Genomic DNA, 18,273 nt, shown 5'->3' on the forward strand with positions numbered 1-18,273 from the left:
CTCTCTCTCTCACTGTCTCTCTCAATCTCTCTCTCGCACTCTCTGTCTCTCTGTCTCTCTCTCTCTCTCTCTCTCGCTGTCTCTCTATGCCTCTCTGTCTCTCTGTCTCTCTGTCTCTCTCTATCAATCTATATATCTCCCTCTCTGTCACTCTCTCTCTGTCGCTCTTTCTGTCTCTGTCTCTCTCACTCTCTCTCTCTCACACTCTCTCTCTCTCACTCTCTGTCTCTCTCACTCTCTGTCTCTCTCTCTCTCTCTTCTACGCTGGATGAAAGCATGATAGAATTTCTAACACAGATACAAGTACGAGAAGATACCTTTTTATTGCTTGAGATCACTTACACTGTGTGTGTATTTTAATGGTGTGTTTGTGTGTGTTGTTAAAGTGGGTGACTGTCGTGGGTAGGTCATGTTGCCATGTCACTGATGGACAGTACGGACCAATGCAGACAAAAAGACAGACAGACTAATGAGACACATACCTCCCATCAGGCCCACGGGGATATGTGGAGAGACCGGTTCAACTGGAGTTGAACTGGAGGCCCACATGGAAGCCTCATCCAATTACTGGACAAACTTGTTATCTTCAATTTGATTATCTCATTTACGGCTTTGGGTTGAACCCTTTCAGCAAGGATGGAGCCCAATAATGTCACTGAACCAGGGTTTAGAGGACTATTTCAGTGCAATAACGTACAAGCATTCCCTGTTTTGACATCATATTGAGGAGACTGGACTTTTTGCTATGTCCATGAAGTATAGAAGGTGAATGATTACAGATAAACATAGAATTTCAGAAGTCATTTTCTTTAAAAAAAAACGGTCTACATGGTTGCCATTATGATAGTAAAGTAATGGTTTGTCATTAGTATTCTGTTGAGACAGGCTTCCACACATTATTTCCCGTATTTTGTCGTCATAAGCTTCTGCTGAGGATAAAGTCTGAGTGTGTGTTTACATGTCTGTATAGTACCCACTTTACACCAGTGACTTCATATCAGGGCTATGAGCAGATAAAACCAGAATGGTTTCACTCTTGTGGCTTATTTCTAATCCCTCAATTACATTTCCTTATTTTTTCTTCTTCTTCGTTTTGGCCCATACACAACATCCAGTGTGAGTTTTTCACAAGTCAAGTGTGTTGTTCTCAAAATTAGATTAGTTATTGAACCTGTGACAAATTCCTCAGCTGTACCCATCAAAAGTGAAGGCTCCCTGTTGCCCCTCACTGAATTCATTTTCTTTCGAGACAGGAGTCATGCCGTTGGAGGTTATTATTTTTGTTTGTTTGTCAGGTTATGATTTTCTGCTGGGAGAGAGACAGAGAATAGAGCGAGACAGCGAATAGAGAGAGAAAGGAGAGAGAAAGGAGAGAGATGGAGATGGGGAGAGAGAGAGCGAGAGAGAGAGCGAGAGAGAGAGAGAGAGAGAGAGAGAGAGAGAGAGAGAGAGAGAGAGAGAGAGAGAGAGAACGAGAGAGAGAGAAAGAGAACGAGAGAGAGCGAGAGAGCGAGAGAGAGAGAGAGAGAGAGAGAGAGAGAGAGAGAGAGAGAGAGAGAGAGAGAGAGAGAGAACGAGAGAGAGAGAAAGAGAACGAGAGAGAGCGAGAGAGTGAGAGAGAGAGAGAGAGAGAGAGAGAGAGAGAGAGAGAGAGAGAGAGAGAGAGAGAGAGAGAGAGAGAGAGAGAGAGAGAGAGAGAGAGAGAGAGAGAGAGAGAGAGAGAAGCTGCTTTCCATCTAGTGGCTGAATTATTCCCAGTTCTTTTCAGATGGATGAAGTCCTCTGATCCCCTCGAGTGAATTCTTCCTCTGAAGTCCCCTGTCTCTCCTAGAGATCGGGCTGGAGATCCAGTCAGGATGTATCAGGTAGAATAACAGGAAGTAGAAGGTATGAAATCCTTTGTTCTGACACTAGATATTTTATAGATAGAGTGAAGAGCCAATTCTGATTTAGGGGATTTTTTTTTAGAAAGTATGAGATTCTAAGGCCAGCACAATTTGTTCTCTCTCCAGCACCATAGTGAATAGGAGCTGTGGTAGTGTTTCAGTTTTAGTACGACTTTAGGCTGGCTCTGCAGACTGTTTCTTGCTCCCTGATACTCTACTCTGCTCTGCACTATGCAGACAGGGAGAAACCAGCCCAGCCTAGCTTGGGTCAGTGAGTCCTGAGTCACAGTGCTTTGAGTAGAGGCTGCCTGGAGCTCTCCCCTCCCAAGCCTTCTTCTTGCTGCTCACAATGCGTTCTTCATGAATAAATGAAGAATGGTTAATGAAAAATGGTTATAAATAGATAAAGGAATACACAGCTACATAAAGCAGAAAAGGAATGTGATCTAAGTGCCAGCCCCTCGCTCTGCTAAAGGAAACGTGTGAAGCGGGGGCAGTGCAGAGGCACGGTGCGACCGGTCAGAGAGGCGCGGTGCGACCGGTTGGAGAGGCGCTGGAGGGATATGTTTGCTCAGCGCAGACCTCATTAAAACCGACAGTCCCGTCCCTCCACCAGCCCCAGCAGAAGATAGGGAAAGAACAGTGAAAGGTCAGGGGGTGGGAAGGAAATGAAATGAAATTAGAAAGGACAAAACAGTGTACCATTAGAGCGGCACTCCGCCATATTGATTCAGCTAATTGAAATGGCATCTTGGGAACAGAACCAGATGGGTCCCCCTTGGCCTGAGGTGAGGCGCTGGCTGGCAGGTGCAGGGCTGAAGAGGGCTGGCTCCTCTGACAGGAAGAATCCAATATGACACCAACTGTCCCCCCAGGGTGCAGGCTGACACCCCTCCCAACACCCACCCAGCCTCTACAGCACAGTGCAGGAGACACAAACACCGCTATTGGTGGATGGGCTCAACACTTACTGCATTCGCATTCACCGCGTGAGGCAGTTTGTTTGTTTCTTTGTTTGTAAGAGTGACTTTGTCTTTGTTCTGTTTTGCTTTTTGAGGCGGACCCCCTTCGAGCACCACTGGTGAGTTGCTTGGGCTGGGTTCTAGCCTTTTGTTTTTGAGACCCAGTAGAGGTTACATTCTGGCTGTTGACACACACACACGCACACACATACACGCGCGCACGCACGCACGCACACACACACACACACTAGTCCTCATCTCTCTCTGTCTCCCTGTAGTTTCCATCTCTTTTCGATTTGTACTGTGCAAGGAAACATTGTAATCAAAATACAAATCAAAGTAGGCGTTTGTGCTGAACCTGTCAAGATGACACATTATATGAAAGATGAATACAAGTCATGATTATGGAGTCCTTTTCTCTCCCCGTGTCTTTGCTTTTCTGATCTGGCTAATCACATCCTGACTTCCCCCTGGCTGCCTGTGTCCTTCTGACCTTTCCTGGGTGCAACCGCAGCAGCAGTTCCTGGGTATCTCTCTCTCTCAGCGCAGCGTGCACTGGCTGGAATTAAATAGGATCTGGGCCTCTTGACAGTGTCTGAGGCTTTCTGTGTCTGTCTCTCTGCCTGTCTGGCAGCCTCCTCTCCTCTCTCCTCTCTCTCCTCTCCTCTCTCCTCTCTCCTCTCTCCTCTCTCCTCTCCTTTCCCTGGACGTCATATGAAGAACTGACTCTGGTCTCTGTCTCTCAAATGATTTAATTGGATCCAAACTCAGAAGCACAGACATCAATACAGCACTATATCTGCCATAAGGCACTGTCATTAGTCAATACTTCTCCCTGTGCACGCCAAAGGCTCCAGTCAGACCTCATTATGGAGTATCGTATTCAGTTGAGCGGCGGGAGGGGGACTGGGGCTCCTCTGGGACCACACTAAGGACCACAGTTCACTCCAATGTACACTGAGTATAACAAACATTAGGAACACCTTCCTAATATTGAGTTGCAGAACAGCCTCAATTCGTCTGGACGTGGACTCCACAACGTGTCGAAAGGGTTCTACAGGGATACTGGCCCATGTTGACTCCAATGCTTCCTACAGTTGTATCAAGTTGGCTTGATGTCCTTTGGGTGGTGGACCATTCTTGATACACAGGGGAAACTGTTGCCGTTCTTGACACAAACCGGTGCACCTGGCACCTACTAACATACCCCGTTCAAAGGCACTTAGAATCTTTTGTCTTGCCCATTCACACATACACAATCCATGTCTCAATCGTCTCAAGGCTTAAAAATCCTTCCCTTCTTTTACACTGATTGAGGTGGATTTAACCACTGACATCAATAAGGGATCATGGCTTTCACCTGGATTCATCTGGTCAGTCTGTCATGGAAAGGTGTTCTTAATGTTTTGTACACTCCGAGTGTACGTTAGTAGTCTAAATTTCACTAAACCCACAGATCATCTACTTTTCCCGCTGTCTCTACACAGCTCAGATTGGAGTCATTTAAAATATGCACTAATATGAAATAGTCCGCCCAGACCTTGTGTGGTGTGTGTCTGGTGTTGTGTGGTATGTGTCTGGTGTTGTGTAGTGTGTGTGTTTGGTGTAGTGTGTGTGACTCAGTATGACTCAGTATGGTGTGTGCATGAGTACGTGTGGTGTTCTGCATCGAGGTGTGTGCGTGCGTAGTCATTGAGGTACGTGTCTTGACTGAGTGTGGTGTGTGTCTGTCCATTGCTGAGATGAGTGTTGTCTTGGCTAAGTGTGGTGTGTGTCTGTCCATTGCTGAGATGAGTGTTGTCTTGACTGATTGCAGTGTGGGTATCCCCAGGGGGCGTCCTCCAGCCTGGTGGTGAAGTTTGCCGACACGGACAAGGAGCGGACCCTGCGTAGGATGCATCAGATGGCGGGCCAGCTCGGCATCTTCAGCCCCATGACCATCCAGTTTGGGGCCTATGGCGCCTACTCTCACGCTGTAAGTCTCGGCTCCACGGGGGAGGAGACGGTGAGCTTTTACACTCTGTGCATGCGAGTCACGGCTCCTCCTGATAGCTTGCCATACACACTCTGTCTATCTACGTTCACACCTGAAGTTAACATCTCCTCAAGTTTGGAAACTGTAGAGTTTGCACTCACACTGTAACTAACAGCTCGCCCTGGCAGGTGAGAATCACCCACTCTCACACAGAAAAGCAATCTGTCTGTCTGTCTGTCTGTCTGTCTGTCTGTCTGTCTGTCTGTCTGTCTGTCTGTCTGTCGGCCCTCTAGCTTCATCTCATTATATTGCGTTATCTGTTGTTTGTAATGAGCAGCAGCTCTGTAAAGCAGCAGTGCTGTTAAGTAGCAGGGCTCTGGGGCAACAGAGACCTGTCTATTCAACAACATGGCCAAGCAAACAGTGATGTGAAAGTAAACATGCCCCTCGTCCTGCGGCGATTTCACCCTGCCTCTCTCTCTCCCCGTCTCCCTTTCCCCCCTCTCACCATCTCCCTCCCTCTCTCTTCCACTGCCTCCATCTCCATCCTCTTTCCCTCACCCCCCCTCTTCCTCTCTCTCTTCAATGCCACAGCAGATGATGCAACAGCAAGCAGCGCTAATGGCGGCGACCCAGAACTCGTATCTGAACCCCATGGCAGCCATCGCTGCGGCACAAATGCAGCAAATGGCAGCTTTCAACGTCAACGGTCTGGTGGCTGCCCCAATGACACCCTCCTCAGGTACAAATACACAGTCAGGACTGGACTCTTGTCCTTCCCCAACCCTCCCTCCTATGTGCCTGTAATACTTCACTATATTCATTAGTGAGCCGTGTACAAGCCGTGCTAATGGCTGTTAGAACATTTCTTTAGACGTTATCAGCTTTCTTTTCATGTTTGTCTCTTTTAAAAGGGACAAAAAAACTGTCTGCCTTTTGGTAGTGGTGAAGTCTAGAGAAAAAATAGGGTGCCCTTTTGGTAGTGGTGAAGTTAGAAATGACATTGCCAGAGTGACAGAGGGCCCTAAAGTAAGATAAAGAAGACGTGTCGTGAGTGAGGCATGATGTGTTATGATGTATGACATCCCCCGGCCCTCATTGGCGACCTCTCTCTTTTTCTCTGTCTCCCTCACTCTCTCTCTCTCTCTCTCTGTCTCAGTCTCTCTCTCTCCCTTCATCTCTCTCTCTCCCAGTCTCTCTCCCTCCCTCCATCTCTCTCTCTCTCAATTCAATTTCAATTCATTTCAATTAAGTGAAATAGATAATAAACCAAAGTAAAATAAACAATACAAAATTACACTCACAAAAGTTCCAAAAGAATGCAGACATTTCCATCATATTTTGTCTATATACAGTGTTGTGATGATGTGCAAATAGTTAAAGTACAGAAGGGAAAATAAATCAACATAAATATGGGTTGTATTTACAATGGTGTTTGTTCTTCACTGGTTGCCCTTTTCTTCTGGCAACAGGTCACACATCTTTCTGCTGTGATTGCACACTGTGGTATTTCACACAATAGATATGGGAGTTTATCAAAATTGGATTTGTTTTCGAATTCTTTGTGGGTCTGTGTAATCTGGGGAAAATATGTGTCTCTAAAATGGTGCTATATTTGGCAGGAGGTTAGGAAGTGCCACTCAGTTTCCATCTTATTTTGTGGGCAGTGTGCACAAAGTGTCACAATCGCTGTCTTGAAAATGACCGGACCAAGGTGCAGCGTGGAGAGCGTACATTTTCTCTTTATTTCTTTAAATGTCGCCAACAAAACAATAAACAACAAAACCGAATCTGAAGCTTACTAGGGCTATACAGGCCACTAACAAAGACAACTACCCACAAATACAAAAGGAAAAAAAGGCTGCCTAAGTATGATTCCCAATCAGAGACAACTATAGACAGCTGTCCCTGATTGAGAACCATACCCGACCAAAACATAGAAACAAGGAACATGGAGTTTCCCACCTGAGTCACACCCTGACCAACCAAACATAGAGAATATGTTCTTCTTCTCTTGAGAGCCAGGCGTACCTTCAGTGGCCTTTCTCAGTAGCAAGCATATGCTCACTGATTCTGTACATAGTCAAATCTTTCCTTAATTTAGGGTCAGTCACAGTGGTCAGGTACCAAATAGTCTTCTAGTTTGCTCTGTTTTTTGTAAATTCTTTGGTTGGATCTAATTATGTTGCTATCCTGAGGCTCTGTGGGGTCTGTTTGTGTTTGTGAACAGAGCCCCAGGACCAGCTTGCTAAGGGGGCACTTCTCCAGGTACATTTCTCTGTAGGTGATGACTTTGTTATGGAAGGTTTGGGAATCGCTTCCTTTTAGGTGGTTGTAGAATTTAACAACGCTTTTCTGGATTTTGATAATTAGCGGGTATCGGCCTAATTCTGCTCTGCATGCATTATTTGGTATTTTACGTTGTACACATAGGATATTTTTGCAGAATTCTGCATGCGGTCTCAATTTGGTGTTTGTCCCATTTTGTGAATTCTTGGTTGGTGACAGACCTCACAACCTATAAAGGGTAATGGGTTATATAACTGAGTCAAGTATATATATATATATAGATTTACCCCCTTTTTTATGGTATTCAATTGGTAGTAGTTACTGTCTTGTCTCATCGCTACAACTCCCTTACGAACTCGGGAGAGGCGAAGGTCGAGAGCCATGCGTCCTCCAAAATAGAACCAAACCAAGCTGCACTGCTTCTTAACACAGTGCGCATCCAACCCAGACACACCAATGTGTCAGAGAAAACACCATACACCTGGCGACCTGGTCAACATGCACTGTTCCCAGCCCACCACAGGAGTTGCTAGATATCCCTGCCGGCCAAATCCTCCCTATTCCGGATGACGCTAGGCCAATTGTGCACCGCCCCATGGGCCTCCCGGTCGCGGCCAGCTGCGACAGAGCCTGGGCTCGAACCCAGAGTCTCTGGAGGTATAGCTAGCACATGCAGTGTCTTAGACCACAGCTCCACCCAGGAGGCCCGTGTTAAGTATTTTTTGACAGATCCTAATTTGGATGTCAAATTTTATGTTCCTTTTGATGGCATAGAAGGCCCTTCTTGCCTTGTCTCTCAGATCATTCACAGCTTTGTGGAAGGTACCTGTGGCACTGATGTTTTGACCAAGGTATGTATAGTTTTTTTGTGTGCCTTAGGGCAATGGTGTCTAGATGGAATTTGTATTCATAGTTTTGGCAACTGGACCTTTTTTGGAACACCATTATTTTTTGTCTTACTGAGATTTACTGTCAGGGCCCCGGTCTGACAGAATCTGTGCAGAAGATCTAGGTGCTGCTCTAGGCCCTCCTTGGTTGGGGACAGAAGAACCAGATCATCAGTAAATAGTATACATTTGCTGCAGACTGTTCTAGTGCGGGTGCTGCAGACTGTTCTAGTGCCATAGCCAATTCCTTGATATATATGTTGAAGAGGGTGGGGCTTAAGCTGCATCCCTGTCTCATCCCACGGCCCTGTGGAAAGAAATGTGTGTGTATTTTACCAATTTTAACAGTACACTTGTTGCTTGTGTACATGGATTTTATAATGTGAATACGTGGTCTGTCGTACGGCAATTTGGTAAAAAGCCAATTTGACATTTTCTCAGTACATTGTTTTTGCTGAGGAAATGTATGAGTATGCTGTTAATTATAATGCAGAGGATTTTCCCAAGGTTGCTGTTGACACATATAACTATGTACTACGTATAACTACGCAGTAGTTATTGGGGTCAAATTTGTCTCCACTTTTGTGAATTGGGGTGATCAGTCCTTGGTTCCAAATATTGGGGAAGATGCCAGAGCTGAGGATGGAATTTGTGGTCTGTATATTTTATCATTTCATTTAGGATACCATCAACCCCACAACCCCACAGGCCTTTTGGGGTTGGAGGGTTTGTATTTTGTCCTGTAGTTCGTTCAATGTAATTGGAGAGTTCAGTGGGTTCTGGTAGTCTTTAATGTGTTTTTGCTGTTTGTTCTTTGTTATAGAGCCAAAAAGATTGGAGAAGTGGTTTATCCACACATCTCTGTTTTGGATAGATAACTCTTTGTGTTGTTTCCAATTGTCCCAGGACTGGTTATAGTCTATGGATTCTTCAATTATATTGAGCTGATTTCGGACGTGCTGTTCCTTATTTTTCCGTAGTGTCTTTCTGTATTGTTTTAGTGATTCACCATAGCGAAGGCTCAGGTTTTATGGATCTCGATGTTTTTGGTTGGAAAGGTTTCTCCATTTCTTTCTAGGTTTTTGCATTCTTCATCAAACAGTTGTCATTGTTGTTCATTTTCTTAGGTTGTCTGCTTGAATATTTTAGATTTGATAGGGAAGCTGAGAGGTCAAATATACTGTTTAGGTTTTCTACTGCCAAGTTTACACTTTCACTATTACAGTGAAACATTTTGTCCAGGAAATTGTCTAGAAGGGATTGAATTTGTTGTTGCCTGGTTGTTTTTTGGAAGATTTCCACACTACTTTCCTTCCTTCTATAGCATTTATTAATATTATTCAGTTCCTTTGGCTTTGATGCCTCATGATTGAACATAGCTCTGTTCAAGTAGTGTGACTTTGCTGTGATCTGATAGGGGTGTCTGTGGACTGACTGTGAACGCTCTGAGAGACTCTGGGTTGAGGTCAGTGATAAAGTAGTCTACAGTACTACTGCCAAGAGATGATCTATATGTGTACCTAAAGGTATAAAGAAGTCCCCTCGAAGCCTACCATTGACTGCGTCCGACAGAGCTGCAGGCCTTGTGACCCATTTTTGTTGATTATGTTGTCGTAGTTGTGTCTGTGGGGATTATGGGGGAGGGAATGCTGCCACCTCCAGGTAGGTGTTTGTCCCCCTGTGTGCTGAGAGTGTCAGGTTCTTGTCCATTTCTGGCATTTAGGTCGCCACAGACTGGTACACTAGTACATGTCCCTGGGCCTGGGAGTGGTTGATCTCCCCTCTAGGATGGAGAAGCTGTCAGCGTTAAAGTATGTGGAGTCTATTAGGGGGATATAGGTAGCACACGTGAAGACATTTTTCTCTCTCTCTCTCTCTCTCTCTCTCTCTCTCTCTCTCTCTCTCTCTCTCTCTCCTTATCTCTCTCTCTCTCTCTCTCTCCTTATCTCTCTCTGTCTCTCTCTCTCCTTATCTCTCTCTCTCTCTCTCTCTCTCTCTCTCCTTATCTCTCTCTGTCTCTCTCTCCTTATCTCTCTCTGTCTCTCTCTCCTTATCTCACTCTGTCTCTCTCTCCTGGTCTCTCTCTGTCTCTCTCTCTGTCTCTCTCTCCTTATCTCTCTCTGTCTCTCTCTCCTTATCTCTCTCTTTCTCTCTCTCTCGCTCTGTCTCTCTCTGTCTCTCTGTCTCTCTCTCCTTACCTCTCTCTGTCTCTCTCTCCTTATCTCTCTCTGTCTCTCTCTCTCTGTCTCTCTCTGTCTCTCTCTCCTTATCTCTCTCTGTCTCTCTCTCTCTCCCTCTCTCTCTCTGTCTCTATCTCCTTATCTCTCTCTGTTTCTCTCTGTCTCTGTCTCTCTCTCTCTCTCTGTCTCTCTCTCCTTATCTCTCTCTGTCTCTCTCTCTCTCTCTCTGTCTCTCTCTGTCTCTCTGTCTCTCTCTCCTTATCTCTCTCTGTCTCTCTCTCCTTATCTCTCTCTGTCTCTCTCCCTCTCTCCCTCTCTCCCTCTCTCTCTCTCACGGGCCACTGTTTGTGTTACCGGGAACATAGCCAATCTTATGACTTTGAATGCAAAGTCCTTGACTATACAATATACAAGCAAAGATTTGTGGGAGATAATCCTGGACCTGAGTTTGACCTGTCTTCCTGGCCCTTGTCGTGAACAGCTTTGATGGCTCGACACTAAGTAGGCAGACTGGCCCAAGACAGGAGCTCCACGCGTCTCTCGAAATGAATTAAATAAAGTGGCTCAGTCCCCTCTGCATCCATCCGCCATCTGTAATCCACAAAGCCTACATACACCCAGGTAATGCCTTTCAAATTTAATCCTACATGACTTAAATGCCCTTCACCGGGATTAGGGAGAAGAATAATATTCCATCTGGCACAAGACGAGAGAGCATGGACAAGGTGACAAACCTGAAATGTGGCCAGGGGGAGAGGCTGAGGCCACTAACAGACAGAAAGGCCCCAGCCCCAGTGTCCAATTAGACGCTGGTCAGAGAGAGGCTGCAGACTGTGGAGTGTGAACCATGTCCACCACGGCCTGTGGTCCCAGTAATGAAACAGGGTTTCTCTATTTACAGGCACAAGCACGCCGCCGGGTATCAATGCCACGGCCTTGCCCAGCCTAGCAGCGCCCATGGGGGTCAACGGGTTCGCATCCCTCCCGCCCCAGACCAACGGTCAGCCTAACAACGAGCCAATCTACACCAATGGGATCCACCCCTACCCAGGTGAGACAGCCAATGGGATTCACCTCTACTCAGGTGAGCCAATCTAACAGCAGTTTCATTCATTTGACTTGTAGCCTTTTCTTAACTAGGATAAAACCATTATATATGATATTTTTGTCGAGGGAGACCTGGCAATATAGTCTTAGGTTGACTGCCATACCGCAATCAGTATAGGAGTGTGACGGTGGTTGTGAGAGTCAATTATGAGTTTGAAGTTGGTTTAAGAAAAGCAAGCTGAGCTTTCATGATGAGCGAGTCAATGCATCCATCAGTGCATTATGGTTAATATGATGAGCCTAAAAAGCGTCTTAATGCTGCATGCGCCTGATGATTCCTGAACACCTGACACATCATCATGCACTTCACTCCTTGATGCATTATGTACGGCAGCTGCAGTGATAATGAACCACAAAGCAGTTTGTTTGGCATGTTGTTAATATTTGATGCAAACATCTGGGGGGCGAACAGGAATTTTGAAGAACTGTGAAATATGACAACTCGAATCCATGTGTGACTCCACCCTCTGTCTCGTTCTCCCTCTCTCCCTCTCTTATTTATTTCTCTCTCTCGCTCTCGCTCTCGCTCTCGCTCTCTCTTTCTCTCTGTCGCTCTCTCTTTCTCTCTCTGCAGCACAGAGCCCTACAGTGACTGACCCTCTCCAGCAGGCTTACGCCGGTGTGCAGCACTACGCAGGTGACCTCCCTCTCCTCACTCCTCCCCTCCCACTATGGCTGCTAAAGATAGCCCAGAGGACTGGCCAATTTTCTCCAGGATTAGGAAACTTTACATTAGGATTTGAACGGATTTCCAGTGGACTTGATTATACACCCATACAAAAATCTTAATTCCAAAAGTACCCTGAGAACTGTGTTCCAGACACCCCTCTACATGATTATGATATAGATGGACAGACACTAAGACCTCTCCTCTTTAACCATGTCACAGGATAGGAATAGACTCTCCTTCCTGTGTTGTATGTGTCCCTGTTTAGACAATGCATTCCCTTTGTGTAGTGATCCACAATGAAAATTAGCCCGGGCTCCAAGTCATAATGCAATTTATTTTTTCAGTGTATGAAGGACGTGAACAATAGAATCATGATTTAAGTCGTCGCGAATGGAGATGTGACATCCCACTCTGGCTCTTCTCCTTCTCTTTGCAACAGCAGCCTACCCTGCCGCATACGCACCAATCAGTCAAGCGTTCCCCCAGCAACCCACCATCATCCCCCAGCAACAGAGAGAAGGTAAGAGCTAGCGGGAGCGACCACCCAAGAAAAAAGGTGATAATTACCATGTTATATTCTAATGTACGTCTGCGTTGAATTAGCCAGGGAGAGGAAACACTGGGCTGGAAAATGGGAGAAAGAGAGAGCTTCATTTAAAGGAGTTTAACATTAACAGGCAGCAAGATGGAAAAGTTACTCTGTCATTATTCAAAAACTGGACTAATTCAAACTCGCAGTGTTCGACTGGTTAATCAGTCCATTACAATGTGTTTAAGTGCTTATAAATATTCATTAGATGAATTAGCTGCATGCAAAATCATTTATTAACATTCCTAGTTTAGTGTTAGTACCATAGCATTAAATGTAATAAAGCATAGGATATGCTGTAACTGTAAATCACTCTTCCTGACACTGTTTGTCAGATATAATTATTCATTTATGTTATTGTACAGCATGTGATGGTTATGAATATGATTATTAGTCAACGTGGAAAATCTGAAATTACTCTAAGTGCTCTAACATTGCATAAGAGGAATAATTGTATTGCAGTATGTTTTGCCAAGCATTGTGGTCTACCTGCCCCATCCTTGAGTTAAAGGAAGCTTGCATTAGGGTTATGTGACTGCTATACTTAAGCAAAAGAGTTGCTCCTCCTCCTGACAGTGTGTCAGCCCCACTGGCTTGTCTCTGACTCAGATCTGAATCCTTCCCTCTCTGGCTTGGCTGTTGGCTGGTCTCCCAGTCTGCCTACCACAGTCTGCAGCCTCCAGGAGACTGCAGACGCAGCAGCCCCCATTTCATGAGACACACCTAAACTAACAAACAGGCAGAATAAAGCCACAAGCTCAGACCGTAAAACCACAGCTCTCTATCATACTGTGTGTGTCCTCTATCTGGGCCAGGGAGAGTCAGTCAGCAGCAGCCTCTTATCAGCCTTCTCACCAGCCACAGGCTCATCTCGTCATGCTATCATCCCCGAGCAATGAGACAGGGAACAATCCATGCAGCCGCTAGCACAGCCCACCAAGCAGCCCACATCTCTCTCTCTCTCTCTCTCTCTCTCTCTGTCTCTCTCTCTCTGTCTCTCTCTCTCTCTCTCTCTGTCTCTCTCTCTCTCCCTCTCCCTCTCCCTCTCTCTCTCTCTCTCCAGTCTATTCCTCTCCTCATCAGAAGGCCATGTACAGTATGTGGCATCTGGGTGTGTGTGGAGACTGAAGCGAGATTGGGAGCCAGTCAGTCCTGTCCTACTGTCAGCTAGTAATTGGGGCAGACACTGGGCTTATGTCATCATGCATGCTCTGCCTGTCCTCTCCTTCTATTTCCCCATGTAACCTCTATAGTTTGTTGTTGTTATTTCCCACCAGGGCCGGAAGGCTGCAACCTGTTTATTTACCATCTGCCCCAGGAGTTTGGAGATGCAGAATTAATGCAAATGTTCCTGCCTTTCGGCAACGTCATCTCCGCCAAAGTCTTCGTGGACCGGGCGACCAATCAAAGCAAGTGTTTTGGTGAGTCAGTGTGTCAAAGCCGTCATCTCTGCTGAGAAAAAAAAGAATCGGATGAGAAGTCAACTGTGATGTTTGGCAATCTTCTCATGTGCCACTTTGGATTCTGCATTTAGTTGTATTTTCCTTTATTCCCTGTGTCTATCCTAATCAAGTTGCAATGAACATTTTAAAAGTGGCGTTACATGCGAGTGAGCAGAGAGGAGAGGGTGATGAGGGGGATGTGTGCTTCGCTTCTATAGTTCAACTCATCAGCAGATGCTTTTGAGACACTGGGAGTGGGTGAGAGTGGAGGAGGGGCGATTTGTTTCTAACTACCTCCAGTTTAAGCCCACAGCTCCCCAACTTCAAGTACATGCCTATTACCATGTAACTAGACATGCAGTATAGGGGAATATAGTCACCATAAGTTCTTCTGGCTATTAGTTTCACCTTCAACAAACATACTATAAAACTATGGTTCCCCAGCCCCCATAGAAAGCCCCTAGAGACCCAGACTCCCAGCCTCCTATCCAACACCTTCCTCCCACACAGCCTGTAGGGATGAGACTGGGTGGTGGAGGATGTACAGGTGGACTGTGTGATCTCCAGGAGATAATAATAGACCTGTTAGAGCCCTAGACAGCAGCACCCACGAGATGAGGAGCTGGATTACAGAAACGGACCACTGGCCTCCTATATGGGCTGTCTAGGATGAGAAAAGCATGTCTATCACTACTCTACAAGGAAGGACAAAGAGGCTGTGACCTCACGCATCTCACCATTATTTTCCCATGCAGCTATTAATTAAGATCTTGGCTGAAAAACAATCATTTAACCTCTCATTTTTTCTCCTTCCTTTTTATAGTCTGAGCCCCGGGGCTCTTGTGAGAGACATTAACAAATTAGACAGAAGATGCTATGCATTATGTGAACTAAATCATTACTCTCCTGCAGTAAAAGGGGAAGCAATTTGATCCCTCTTCAGTTCAAAATGGGATATGAATTCTTCCGATGCACATTGGATGCAACACACGCATACACACCATGCATGTGCACGTGTGTGTGTGTGTGTGTGTGTGTGTGTGTGTGTGTGTGTGTGTGTGTGTGTGTGTGTGTGTGTGTGTGTGTGTGTGTGTGTGTGTGTGTGTGTGCGTGTGCGTGTGTGTGTGCGTGTGTGTGTGCGCGCACACGCCTTGTGATTCTCAGTGATTGACAATAGGCAATGAGCCAATGTCATCATTATGGAATCCAGGGTAGTCATTGACTTACTGAGATGAGGCAAAGTCACAGTTTAAAAAGTGACATAGTCAATGTAAAAAAGAGTGTTCCAAACACAACATTCCAAACACAGCTTACATTGACATCCTCTTTGGTAATTGTTAGCTGTTGGTGTTAATTATTAGCTTCAGAAAATCAGATGTGCAGCTGAAGAAGATGGTGGATCCGTCACTGAACGACCAGCTGACCCAAATGACTAGTGTTGAGTAAAAGCACAGCGAGATCTTAAAAGACTGGCTTTAGAGTGGGATGTTGAGTTTCTGGCTGTTTCAAGGTCTTAGTCTGGGGTCTGTTGGGATACACTGTTATTTGAATCCTCCATGTTTAGTTACTCAATATTGACATTTAATGATGATCAAAACTCACCTCTCTAAGTAGTATTAGTGGAGCAAAAATTGATTTTAGAAGGTCCTCTGAAAGCACTGCGTACACACTCGCAGTCTAACACTTACCATTGAAATAGATGATCCTCTGTTTTTAGAACAGCAAGCAGCACTCTATTGTTTTGGTTGGCTTAAAGCGGGAGCAGTCCCCTTCACAACGTCGGTCAGCATCTAGCTGTGCAGTTCCCTACAGCTTAGACACTAAGTCACCGCACCAGGAGTCATGCAGAGCTGTAGAATGGTGAGGCTGTGGCCTTTGTCAGTACTCTACTCTCACCTGCAAATCAAAACCTTGTCCGTAATACCCGACAATGATGTTACAGAGGAATGAAGAGCTGCTAGGGAACATGAAATGATGATTCATACATGACAGTATTCAATCTCCTCTCATAAAGGCTGTTTGGGGTGTTTTACATTGTGCTGTGCAATGAATGTGTCCCAGCCAAGTGCTGCTAGTCCTTTTGAAGCGTACAGTGCTGTATAAAACATCCTAATAAACCTGGCAGCTGACTGATTTACATGGTGTAAAGGGGGCCAGGATTTACCACGCTTCTAGTCTGCTCTTTTCTTTGTCCTCTCTTTCGTCCCCATCTTCTTCTTCCCCCTTTTCCCCTTCCTGACAATCACCTTTTGGGGTTGGGATGTAAACGCAAGGTTGAGATTGATGAGGGCAGGATGTGAGGGGGATCGCTGCTGTCTGACAGGCCCTTCCCTGCTCAGTTTGTTTAAAGGGTTTGTAAAAGCAGGAGCCTTATCTCTCCCCACCTGACAAAAGCCTGCCCTCTCCCTCAAAATTAAACTGGACCCATAGCAACGTGATCAAATCAGCTGGAAGGCGGAAAATTCAGGCCGTCAATCACGGAGGTGTCTGATAAGAGCAGGCAGGAGTCCCAGTGTGGAAAGCTCCAGGCTCATTCCGCCCCAACACCCAGGTGATAACTCAGAGTACATGCAGGGCAGGGGAGAGGAGAGGCGGGCACCTCTATTCACAGGCAGGGGAGAGAAGAGACTGACACTTTTACTCACAAGGAGGGGAGAGGAGAGGCTGGCACCTCTATTCACAGGCAGGGGAGAGGAGAGACTGACACCTTTACTCACAGGCAGGGGAGAGAAGAGACTGACACTTTTACTCACAAGGAGGGGAGAGGAGAGGCTGGCACCTTTACTCACAGGCAGGGGAGAGGAGAGACTGACACTTTTACTCACAGGCAGGGGAGAAGAGAGACTGACACCTTTACTCACATGCAGGGGAGAGGAGAGGAGAGACTGGCACCTTTACTCACAGGCAGGGGAGAGGAGAGGAGAGACTGGCACCTTTACTCACAGGCAGGGGAGAAGAGAGGAGAGACTGACACCTTTACTCACAGGCAGGGGAGAGGAGAGGAGAGACTGACACCTTTACTCACAGGCAGGGGAGAGGAGAGGAGAGACTGACACCTTTACTGACAGGCAGGGGAGAGGAGAGGAGAGACTGACACCTTTACTCACAGGCAGGGGAAAGGAGAGACTAGCACCTTTACTCACAGGCAGGGGAGAGGAGAGGAGAGACTGACACCTTTACTCACAGGCAGTGGAGAGGAGAGGAGAGACTGACACCTTTACTCACAGGCAGTGGAGAGGAGAGGAGAGACTGACACCTTTACGCACAGGCAGGGGTGAGGAGAGGAGAGACTGACACCTTTACTCACAAGCAGGGGAGAGGAGAGACTGACACCTTTACTCACAGGCAGTGGAGAGGAGAGGAGAGACTGACACCTTTACGCACAGGCAGGGGTGAGGAGAGGAGAGACTGACACCTTTACTCACAAGCAGGGGAGAGGAGAGACTGACACCTTTACTCACAGGCAGTGGAGAGGAGAGGAGAGACTGACACCTTTACTCACAGGCAGGGGAGAGGAGAGGAGAGACTGACACCTTTACTCACAGGCAGTGGAGAGGAGAGGAGAGACTGACACCTTTACGCACAGGCAGGGGTGAGGAGAGGAGAGACTGACACCTTTACTCACAAGCAGGGGAGAGGAGAGACTGACACCTTTACTCACAGGCAGTGGAGAGGAGAGGAGAGACTGACACCTTTACTCACAGGCAGGGGAGAGGAGAGGAGAGACTGACACCTTTACTCACAGGCAGGGGAGAGGAGAGACTGACACTTTTACTCACAGGCAGGGGAGAGGGGAGGAGAGACTGACACTTTTACTCACAAGCAGGGGAGAAGAGAGACTGACACCTTTACTCACAGGCAGGGGAGAGGGGAGGAGAGACTGACACTTTTACTCACAAGCAGGGGAGAAGAGAGACTGACACCTTTACTCACAGGCAGGGGAGAAGAGAGACTGACACCTTTACTCACAGGCTGGGGAGAGGAGTGACTGACACTTTTACTCACAGGCAGGGGCGAAGAGAGACTGACACTTTTACTCACAGGCAGGGGAGAAGAGAGACTGACACCTTTACTCACAGGCAGGGGAGAAGAGAGACTGACACCTTTACTCACAGGCAGGGGAGAGGAGAGGAGAGACTGGCACCTTTACTCACAGGCAGGGGAGAAGAGAGGAGAGACTGACACCTTTACTCACAGGCAGGGGAGAGTAGAGGAGAGACTGACACCTTTACTCACAGGCAGGGGAGAGGAGAGGAGAGACTGACACCTTTACTGACAGGCAGGGG

General features: G+C 46.6%; 1 protein-coding gene across 27 annotated transcripts in view; it reads left to right on the forward strand.

Moving 5' to 3' along the window:
* Window positions 1-18,273, forward strand: part of LOC135548435 (CUGBP Elav-like family member 4) — a 187,467-nt gene that overhangs the window by 157,657 nt on the left and 11,537 nt on the right. For 4 of the 27 annotated variants that reach the window (XR_010456825.1, XM_064978045.1, XM_064978072.1 and 1 more), the window contains 6 exons: window positions 4,665-4,853; window positions 5,418-5,565; window positions 11,081-11,263; window positions 11,861-11,923; window positions 12,396-12,476; window positions 13,799-13,966. Coding sequence is in view for 26 of the 27 variants with exons in the window: in XM_064978045.1 (XP_064834117.1) it covers window positions 4,665-4,853; window positions 5,418-5,565; window positions 11,081-11,263; window positions 11,861-11,923; window positions 12,396-12,476; window positions 13,799-13,966 (832 nt within the window). In the remaining variant the exon portion in view is untranslated. The remainder of the gene's footprint in view (window positions 1-4,664; window positions 4,854-5,417; window positions 5,566-11,080; window positions 11,264-11,860; window positions 11,924-12,395; window positions 12,477-13,798; window positions 13,967-18,273) is intronic. The other 23 variants (XM_064978176.1, XM_064978189.1, XM_064978215.1 and 20 more) reach the window with 18 other exon arrangements.

Source organism: Oncorhynchus masou, chromosome 1 (genome assembly GCF_036934945.1).
Source record: "Oncorhynchus masou masou isolate Uvic2021 chromosome 1, UVic_Omas_1.1, whole genome shotgun sequence".
Taxonomy (NCBI): domain Eukaryota; kingdom Metazoa; phylum Chordata; class Actinopteri; order Salmoniformes; family Salmonidae; genus Oncorhynchus; species Oncorhynchus masou.